At 34.4% G+C, this 11,486-nt stretch overlaps 1 protein-coding gene across 1 annotated transcript in view; it reads left to right on the plus strand.

Annotated features, from left to right (window-relative positions):
* The window catches only part of LOC106465015 (zinc finger FYVE domain-containing protein 26-like), a 158,721-nt gene that overhangs the window by 57,181 nt on the left and 90,054 nt on the right, over positions 1-11,486 (plus strand). The window contains exons 13-14 of the mRNA XM_022392838.1: positions 10,027-10,172; positions 10,362-10,469. Of these exons, the coding sequence (XP_022248546.1) occupies positions 10,027-10,172; positions 10,362-10,469 (254 nt within the window). The remainder of the gene's footprint in view (positions 1-10,026; positions 10,173-10,361; positions 10,470-11,486) is intronic.

The raw sequence follows: 11,486 nt of genomic DNA on the forward strand, positions 1-11,486 counted from the left end.
AAATTGTAAGCTATTTACATCAGTGTAGAGTAAATAGAGGTGTGAGCGATAATTTATGGTTTCTTTGGAAATTGGCTAGATTGAACTCCCACAGGGATGGACAAAGGAATCAAATGGAAAGTTTAATAAATGTGGGAATAAACCTCAGATCTTAAATTTTTTTATAGTTTCTTGAGATATTCTTTTCATTTCTGAAGATGTTCTTGCTGTTAAATTATATTTGTTTAAAAACAACAAATTTCCTTCTTTTACAAGAATATTGTTTGTAAAAATTTGATTTACCTAGCTTGATAAAGATTATGGTGACATTGTGATAGATCAGGTCCTGGGTCACCCTCAAACTTTTGTCAGTTTTTCCAATGTTTTCTTTGATATATTGTTAGAAGTGGTGAGTACTGCAATTGGCAAAGTAATGTATCAAAAGAAACATTTTAGTAAATATCATTCAGATTGAAAGTGACTGGGTATATAAAATGGAACTTTGTTTGACATTAAGTAATTGAAATGGTAAGGTGAAAGGATGTATTTTTAATGTTTTTCTTTTTTGAAACAGTGACTTGCAACAAAAGTGTGGGGATTTCAGACTTAAAAATAATAGAAAAACTAAATCAAATTACATGAATTTTTTAAGGTTGAAACTAGATGCAAGTTAGTAAGTTGGACCAAATTTCATGGAATTTGGCTAAGTATTTCCACTGTGAGAAGGGAAAAAATCAAGAGATATCAATGATACTCTTTTGTCCAGGAAGGGTAAAAGCTATTCTAACTTCAATTAGCAAAATGTTAGAATTTGTAATGAGGCTGTTGCAAAAAAATGTATAATAGAACATTGGAGAAAATACTAATATATTTGATTTTTCATATGGTTTTCTGTCTAGAAATGTTGAAAAACATTAAATGAGTATACATTCATTATTGACGGTCATAAACAAGTGATATATATATACACTGCCCTACCAAAATTTCAATACACTTACTGACCATATGAATTGGCACTTATCACATTCAACAAAGAAACTTGTTGTATTTTAATAAAGATATACACACCAAATTGATAGTTTTTTAATGTTAAAATGATTGCCAAATGTTAAATCTTTGGAATTGTGTAATAGTGAGAGATAAAGAATTATAGGTTACTGAAAGAGTGGATATTTATTGGAATACATGGTTTATTGTGAATGAGACTATTCTTTGGAGTTGCGGACATGATAGTATGTGTAAAGTATTTAAAAAACAGCAAAGACAACTGTTGGTGGTGACAAAGGTTCACTTGTTATAAAACAAATCATCTGTGTAGCATAATTATAGTTACTGTACTTCATCTAATGCAGCCACTTGTGAGTGTACACCATCTGTAAATTTCTGTACACTCTACTTTTCAAGAATGTGGGTACGTGGATATGTAAATCATACATCTTCCCTAGAATTCTTACAGTAAAGCTTATCAACACAGAAAGAATGATGGCTGAATTTAATCTAAAATTAAGCAGAATAATTCACCATGATTGTGTTGTGCCAGCTTGTAGAAAATGTGGTTAAGGTGTTGTGGTGTGAACTACATTCTGAACAGTTTATGAAAAACCTATCTGTCATGTATCTTGCTCATCTAAATATGCATGGACACCAAAACATCTTGAATAACTTTAATAAAGAAGTCATGACATAGTTTCTTGTTGTTCGAGAAGTAAAATAAACTCATGATTTATTCCTGGTTTCATTCAACAATATCAATTTTAGGTTAATCCACTCATCACTCAGATAGTTATCCTATAGACCATCTGTGGGCCATCTACAAAAGATTAAGTTACAGCCAGTCATCATTAGTTAAACACATTTTGAAAATAGCATCGTAATCAAGCTGCACAAGACACCTATCAGAATCTAGTTGAGAAGATGTCTTTCAGTATAGTAACAGTTATATAAGGTAGAGGTGATGCTACCTTATAACTGGTCTCTAATCACTAGGAATTTTTCTCAATATCAGGATACTCTGGCAGGGCAGCTTACATGCATATGTGTATGTATGTAGTTGAGAATTAATTCTGAAAGAAATATATATATATTAACAACTTACAGCTTGAGGAGATGTATTGTTGCAAAATTTGATAGTTTAATGTTGACTTCAGTTTTGTAATTGCCCTTCATCTTCAACATCACAAAGTTTTCACTAGGGACAGCAATGTTATACTTTGTTAAAACATGTCCTGCAGTTTTTGATAGATTCTCAACTTTCCTAGAAATATATTCTTTTAAAATGGGTTTGTATACATTCTGGGGTTCCTGGAATGTCTTGGAATTTTATATTAATTAATTTCCTGGCCTGGATAGTCCTTGAAGAAACAGACTAAATTAACTTTGTTCTGGAGAAACCCTAGAATTTCTCAACTAAATATTCAAATATGTGTTGATTAAATAAACATTCTCATGTTTTTGTTACCTCAGCTCAAAATGTTGTGTGCATACAAGTACACTATCTTCTACATATTCAACTGACTGCTGCAGTATTCAGTCTAGCTGTTTGGGCAATGGCTGATACATACGAATAAGCAGTTGAGAACTGTGGCATTCTAGAATCATTCATAGCATGGAAAGCTGTAACCCGAATCCCAGCAGCAGGATTTATTCAGCAGTTGAACAAAGAAATTCCTGCTTGAACAATAAAGCTTGAATTTTCAAACCACTCAAGCAAAAGAATAAAAGAATACAACTCCTTATTAAATACTGAAGGCTGTGATCTGTATACAGTGCATGGGGCCTTTTAAACCATCAAAAGTAAATTGCTACACATCTGTTCCTATGTCAAATCTGTGCAGGCTAAAAAACTACTAGACTCAGGCAATCAGTCATTATGTGATGTACAAGAAAAAATTCAAGACCTATTTGCAAAGCTAGTTTTTTTGTTTTTGAATTGGTTACTATCTACTAGTTATTTACTACTAAGAGCTTGCATGAAAGATACACCCAGAATGGAGTTGTGAATGATCTGACTGCACAAAAGCTACGTGTGTGTGATTCAGAAGCCACAAAGATTTTTGAAAGATGCATGATATACCATGACCCACAGCAGATGCATAGCAATTCATCAGGATCCACGAACAAACTGAAAAAAAAAATCTTCAAGTGCTAACAGAAACAAAGAGATTACCTTAAAATGGTGGAGGGGGAAGCCTTCTATCAGAATGGCACTTATCAATAGGGATCATTGGTTTGATTATATGTCCCAAAGAAAACCTTCCTAAAGTTGTGGCAGCTTAAAAACATGTTGTTCTTGCTATTACAAGGCCAGACATTATTTGAAAGGGGATTTGCAGTTATAAAAGAAATTGAATCTGAAAATATGATTGGAAGAATTCTGGTTAGAAGTGTAACTTGTGATCATGTGAAGTCAGTTAGTGGACAAAAAGCTGTTGATGGCAGAGTCCAGTGATAGTCAGAAGTATTATATATATCTTGTTTTGAAGTTGGTATAATAAATTCAGAAATGCTAGCTACCTTTCTGCACTATTAAAAGCTTTTACTTTGTGCACAACTGTCTGGAATTTCCTGTGCATGTCACAAGCCTTGAATATACTCCCATCCCTAAACATGTTTATGTTTTTTCCACCAACCTATGAAGTAATTTTCTTGATGCTATACCTCTCTAGCACTAGGAGGGTGGCACAACCTTCACATGCTGTAATTTAATTTTTGTGAGCATTAATACATGATCATTGGCTCATTTTATTCCTTGGCACTGATTCTGTTCAGACATTTTTTTTCCCTGTGTTTTTGAGTTTGTAGTCAACTTTTAATCAACTGCCTTTGTTTCTGTAGTGCCACATTGCTTTTGCCCTTGTTACTCTTGTTCCATTCACCTGATTGTGACTTTGTCATTTCTAGCCATCACATTTCTACTCTAGGCCTCTATCAACAACATATTTGCCATTTAAAATATGTATGTAAAAAAAGTCCAGAGGCCCAGACGTTTCTTTTCAGACATTTTCTCTATTTTTATCTGTTTATGAACCTGACATTTAGTTGTTGTCCTTTTAGCTCACTTAGTATAGCACAGTCTTGCATGTGACAAGTCTTGGATTCCACTCTGTGGTAAGGTATTTTCAATACCAGGGATAACTTAACTTCCACAACCTTATTAGCGTGATGAACAATGGTGTACCATCAAGTTCACTGATGATGTGGTTGATACACCAGGTGGTTGTTTCCTTTCTGCCTATTTCTCTTTTAGTTCAGGTCCCTAGTCATTTTGTTTCTATTCCTTCTGTGGAACCTGCCTTACTTGTAGATTATTTTGGTTAACTTTTCCTCTTCTGGACTTTGTTTCTGACTCTTCACTGCTTTATGAAGACGAGGTACTTCCTTCTTTTCGTATTGCTCATTGGAACCTGTTCTGTGATTCCTTATCCATCCTTATCTTTCTACCTTCCTCTCTACATCCTTCTGTCATGGTGGCTCCTTTCCTACAATACGACTTGGGGCATACCATACCTCCCATTCAGCCTAACTTACATCTTTCCACCAAAGCCTCTCTTTATGGTTGGGAGTGTTTCTCAACAACACCATTTTCTCTGGGGACTGGTCTTTAAAGGAGCATTCTCTGCATATCAACTTTCTGGAGATGACTGCGGTTTATTGGACTTTGGTCATGATTGTCTAGTCATCTTCTGATAATCCACTCAGATAACTCCACAGTCATAACTTCATTTAATCACTAGGAAGGCACTTGCTGTTGAGACTTGTGTTTTTTTGCTGTGGACTTCTTTTCTTGGGCTTACATTTGTCATATGCCCCTGAGGTTTGAATCTGGTGGCAGATAACTTCTTTCACTTTTATTGGATCCTTCCCATAGAGTGGTCCATCTATTTTTCAATCTTCTGTTGGACTTGTTCCCACCTTGGAATCCCTCAGATTGATGCTTTTGCAACTCCCACTTTGTTGGTTATTCCTCCTTCGACCTCGGTTAATCCATTTTTCATGTCATGGTGTCATGTGTTTGTCTTCATGTGTGGGATTTGCCAATTGCCTTGCGAGATGTAGGAGATTTTTCCACAGTGTATCCCATTTTCTCTCTCATTCTTTTAGGTTTTCTTCTCTCATTATCTATCAGTAGAAATGGGCTATTTACCACCACTGGTTTCTTCACTACTCTGTTTGGCAAGGCCCTCCAGTGGCTCAGCTGCAAGTCTGAAGGCTTATAACGCTAAATACTGGGCTTCGATACCTGTGGTGGGCACAGCACAGATAACCCATTGTGTAGCAGTGCACTTAACCCTATCAACCTGGGTGCACTTTATTGCGCATGACACAAAGTTTTAGTGTCTTACATTCAAACTTTTATTAAACTACTTTTTGTTTATGTTATATCAATTAGAATAGCATAAAATCTAAGCTAATAATCTATATTTTAATAGTATATAAGTTTTAAGTTCTTAATTCTACAAGGAAATATGTAAAAAAATCCTGAATTTTGTTTTAGGATGTCATCATCCCTATTTTATCCATCAACCCTCGAAAATTTACGAAATTAAACACAAAACACTCTATAAAATCATTATTGCTCATAATTTTTATAGCCTTCAGTTTTGTTTGGTTACAGAGCTATCAAATAGAAAATGAGACCCCTCCTGCCACATTCACTTGTCACATCCTCTCTTTCACAATTCGTTGATAGTTCTCTCTTACGTTTTATTATATATTACCTATAACCAATAAAAAGTCAAGGTTTTTATCTACCAAATGGCATATTGTATAACATTGTGTTCTGAACAGATAACCGTCAATTTCACTCGGAGTAGCAACATCGTTACCGTGGGAAAGTTAACGACTAGCTTGGATGAATTTGTAATTGTTAGAAAGGCAGGAAAATTTTTAGAAGTAAGTGAATTTGTCTACTTTTTGCATGTTATTAGTCTATATTCTTTGGTATATTACTTAATTAGATAAATAGTTGAGTGCTTTACTATAATCACTAAAAAAATCAGGCTTAACTCTCCTCAACAATTGAGGGCAAGAAAAAAAGAAGATTGGGTATGTACTTTATTTGTTTTTTTTCATATTTATTCTTTATTTATTATTATAAAAGTAACTAAAATTAAAAGTACGGATCGTTTTAAGTTATTTAAGACTAGATTAGGTAAAATAAGTAATAATGATAATATAATTAAAACGGTTCACAAGGCACACACTCGTGGGTAATGTAATTCGATAGCGTAACGTGAGCTGCATGTTCTCCAAGTGATTAACAACTTATAATGGTGGGATAGGAGTTAGACACAGTTCAAAGGACAATAAAAAGGAGCAATAAAACAATAAAATTTAATTATAAATAGATGTATAATGTTATGAACTAAGAGCTATTTAGGATAAACGAATGTAGTTTCAGGTTACAATTTGAAGTCATTCTAGAAAGAAAAGAAAGTTATTTAGGTTTATTTCGATTTTTTTGGTGTTTACGAAGTCGGTCAAATTGACCGATCTTGTTTTGAGTTAGGGTAGTGAAAGTAACATAAAAACTATAAAGATTTAGTGAAAAAAAAACGTTTGAAATGCATTTAGGAGGTTTTAGGGATTACACAAAGGAAATTTGAGATTTTGAGATGACAAATAGTATTTTTAATGTTAACATGAAAATTACTTTGCACACGGACTATTCAAAACAAATACTTCACTAAGAAATATGACTTTTTGTATGTGAAAGGCTTGTAATATTAACTGAAAGACTGCCAAATTTCATGACGATATGCCCAATATATAGATAGTTATAAGTATTAAATTTATATGAACTTTAAACGAGTACAAAAGGTCACCTGACTCGGTGAAATTGACCAACCCAATGTTGGGAGAGTTAATAACAAACAAACAGATCATCGTATTCTTTTACATCTTACTATTTTCTTTACCTGGTTTTTTTTTAACAAAGGCTTCTCTGTCTTGACCACTGCAGGTTACCTGATGGCATTGCCCACAACCTTCCACCTGTTACCAGGAGATAACCCCATCCTTTTGGCTATTCTCACAGGCCTCTTAAAGAACTTTTTTTTCAATCACCCCCTCGTACAGGCCGTCTTCTCAATTGGGACATTTGGGTGGTTCTTTGGCCTCCTGCTCTTTGTATCATTATCTCTCAAACCATATTTTCTTCTCCTTGCTTGTGATAATTGTTATTTTGACATTTATACCTTAGATGCCAGCCATACTCTCTATCATAGGGAGTATTTGATGTTATTTCCAGACCAGTCCTTTCTTCTGAACACCTAGGCTCCCCTGGATGGTGATCGGAGATTGGATGATTCTCTCTTCCCTTTTATTTCCTCCTTGTATGATCATTCCAATCTTAATTGTCTTTTGTGTCCTGTATGGGCTGTTCATTGCTATCTTGCTTGCACTGCCTTTTTTCATGGAAATTGCCATTACCTGTTTTTACTGTGGCAGACTTCATCCTGTTGGATCTTTTCCAATTTAATTGGTTCAGTTTGCCAGCTCATCTGTTTTGCATATTCTTCTTTGTGTGAGTCTGACCATACACTCTTTTGTGTCCATTTCCACCAGATTTGGCATATCACAGCCTCTCTTGTTTCTTTTTTTGTCACCAGGCTTTGAAGATCTTACAGGCTGATGTATGGACTATATCTAACAAATTTATTTAGCATTACTTGCATTACTGGGTGGTTTTATGTGCTTTTGATTTTGGTTTTCACTTTCTTCCAGTTGCCATATTACAGTCTACCCAGAAGCTCTAATGTGGTGAGCTTTGTCTATTGTATGTTTTGCAGTCATCTCTATGTCATTCATATGTTTCATGGCACCTCCATGTGTGTAACATGATTTTTGTACACATTCCAACACATTGCTGGTTCCTCAAAATAAGTAAAAAAGGGAACTAGAGAATACAAGACTTACCAGATCAATTTTTATATGAGGAATTATACCCTAATACTTATGCTTAGTGCTTTTGGAACTCACTGAGTGGCTGGCATTGCCCTTGATGGGGATCCAATTCCAGATGATTGTGTTTGATGAAAGTAGTTCAAGCACACCCTCTGGTGTTCTCCCCACTGTTATCCTATAGGAACGTGGGATATTCCTTACTTTCTCAGTTCAAAGCCACTGGAAATGTCAATATGGAGAGTTTTCCTTTGCGAGTGGTGTCTTCACCCACTAAGAGACTGGTTGGGCTTAACCCTCATTTAAGGTATTGGGCTGGAGTGTTCCCAGTATAGGACACCCCATTATCATATCTCTGGATGGGACTTGAATATGCCTCGAAATGCATGTGAGAGCTCCTCCTCTCCCCACCTGTCATTATAATATCTATCTCATATAAGTATTTCACTAAGATGGAACAGCCTAATGCCCTAGCCACACTACACACACACACACACTAACGTTCCATCCACCTTTGCAGTCAGTTACTACTGGAACTGGATTTATGCAATGTCTTTACTCTAAATCTCTGTAATCTAAAGGAAATATTTCAATGAATAAATAACAAAAAGTTGGGCAAAGAGTATTCCCTGCTTGAGAAGGATGCAGTTTCCCACCAGATGCTGCTCTACTAGTTGACCCCTGGACTTATGGAAGTCATGCTCCATTGGATTTCTCTTTCTGCTGCTTTTTTAGAAAGGAGGAGCTCATCTATGTATTTGCTTGGCACAGGCCCCTTCACCATTTTCAGTTTGCAATTCTAGCTCTTAGTAGTGCAGAGAGAGAAGTATCATTTCTGAAGATAATGTTTTCCTTAACTGAAAATGTATTTCAGGTACATACCTGCCTCTCTGCACCACCTTCCACCCCTTCCTCCCCACTTTTGATGCATTTTCTTTGCTTCATCATGAATGTTCCTGTTATCGTGTGTTATTGCTCATAGGGATTACTGCACATGGTGGTCGTGTCACTCTCCTGTTGGTGGGGGGCTCAAGCATTATGATGATTGTGTCATGAGCTGGTGCAGTACATGTAGACATGTGTAGGGGTGGCAGCTTGTTCAAGGCTTGTGGTATACACAGGAAATTCTCTGGCAGTTGCATGCAATGTAATAGCTCTTAATGGTGCAGAGAGGTAAGTCTTTATCTGAAATACATTTTCATGTAAGGAAATGTTAGAAGTATATTACTTCTTATTCTATAAAGTTGATTATTTGTGGCTAAACAGAGTTAATTTTCAGTTTTTTTGTTAGTGTGATTTATGAATTTTTGCCTTTTAATGTCCATTTGGAATTATATTGCTTTTTACACTGTGATTACACCTTAGAGCCTAAAACAAAATCAATATAAAGCTGATTACTGTGCTAACTAGATATTTTTTGTTCACTATTATCATGATGTAGTTTGTCATAATGATTAAAAATAACATATTTTTAAATAATCTGCTTTGTTTCAAAACATGTATAATGCTCTATTTGAAAATTGATAGATAAGTATTCAACTTGAATTAAACCATAAATTTAAGCAAAATAAAAGTCTGAAAATTCATGATCAGTTCTAGCATTTCACAGGTCTTAAAATGTATGAACTGAATCATATTAGTCAAGAGCCACCTAATGTTTAGAACTCTCATATTTCTCTGCACAAGTAGAGCACTTAGATTTATGAATAACAAATGATACTTTGTTCTTAAGTGGCACATTCTTAAAATCTAAAATGTATTATTCTAGACATATATATATATAAATTGGTTTTTTTGGTACATCAAACTTCAAACCTTTAGGGGTAGTCAGTAGTGAAGTTAGCATTTCATTGATATTCTATCAAACTCTACTTTTCAGAATTTCTTTTGTGTAAATTATTTCATCATGCAACATAGATTAATTGCTTAAACTCTCATAAGCACGATTAATGTGCACTATCACCAGATCAAATGTTTTAGAAACAAATCTGAAATGGTTTAAATATTAGTGATTGTCTGATATGAACATTTAAATTACAGGTTTTTGCATCAAGTAAGCTAGAATAAAAAATATGTAATTTGCTGAAATTAAATATCTACTATTCTTTAATAACAGCCCCATCATGAATGCATATTTTGTTACAGGTTAGAAGACTTTGCAAAACAAATGAGTTTGGATCTTGTTTACATTCTTGCACAGTCTTGTTTACCATCTCTTCCTCTTTGTCGAACAAACACTATTAGGAAGTTATCTCGCCAGGAATCACTGAATTATTTTGTTAGTGACCTAGGTATGAGTGGATGATTTTATTTTCTCTTTTACATATGTGTGGAACTATAAAGAAGTTTTTAGATAAAAGTTGTCTTTTTAATGAGCTGTCAGAAGGCTCTTACATTACTACTGGTGACCTTTTTGTTTTCACTTGAATTGTATGTGTATATTTTATTAACATTCTCATGTTTGACTGACTGCTCCATAGGTAATGCTTTGGTCCTGAACAGCTCTTTTAGAAGACTACAGGATGTATCTCTAGATCCAGTGAATGTAGCTCAGTCACTTATTGCCCAGGTTATTAATATCATGAATGGTAAGTATTTTTCAACTTGAATTATGAGAATATTTTAGTGGTTTTTCTATATCTCCAAAGTAAAAGCTTGTAGAAACTATACAGAATATTGGAAAATAATTGTATGAAGAAATATTTCTTTATATATTGTTCATCATAGTATTGTACAACTCAATTTTATTACCCTGCATTGTTGTGTTATGTTTATGACAAAATAGTTTTATTGTTTTACTTATTATACTGAAAAACATAATAATTGTGCATTATTGTGTAGTATGTACCAATTTACTGTTTAATTTGAAAATGTGAAAATAAGGGTGAGAAAGAATGAAGAGTTTAAATCTTTCACAACCGGTGCTATGTAAATTTACTTTTGAGTGCTTATTTTATCCAAAATTTAATTTAGGAATAAAATTATAATATACAGTACTGTGCAAGTGTTAGGACAAAGTCAAAAATTAGATTTCAGGCTACTTTCAAAGAACAATGAAAGGTAAATCACAGGTGAAACATCAAAATATTATTAATCTTCATACTTATTACAAAAGAAACTCAGTGGAAGTGCTTGAGTTCAGCAAACAGTTAATATTCAGGCATTGTTGCATCATATTTAATCAAAATGTTCTATGGGATTTCACTCCAAATGTCTCTAATACACTTCCATAAAGTTTCTTTAGAAGTAACTTTTATATTGTCAAGTTTTTGATCTATCAAATCCCAGATCTATTCAATTGGGTTGAGATCGGGGCTCTGTGGGGACCATTGCATCATTTGAATGACTCCAGCAACTTCTTTATTAGCTCAGTAATTTCTGCATAGGTTGGATGAGTGTTTGGGGTCTTTATCTTGGTAGTAGAATCCTTTACCAATAATACACAAACCACTGGGTATACCATGACGGATCAGTATCTGATGGTACTTGCACTGGTCTATTATTCCATCTATTTTACAAATATCTCCTGTCACCTGAGCAGAAAAATGCTTCTAAGCCATCACAGTGCCTTCCCCATGCTTCATGGTAGGTGCTATGCATTGAGG

The sequence above is a fragment of the Limulus polyphemus genome, unplaced genomic scaffold, assembly GCF_000517525.1.
Source record: "Limulus polyphemus unplaced genomic scaffold, Limulus_polyphemus-2.1.2 Scaffold1812, whole genome shotgun sequence".
Lineage (NCBI taxonomy): Eukaryota > Metazoa > Arthropoda > Merostomata > Xiphosura > Limulidae > Limulus > Limulus polyphemus.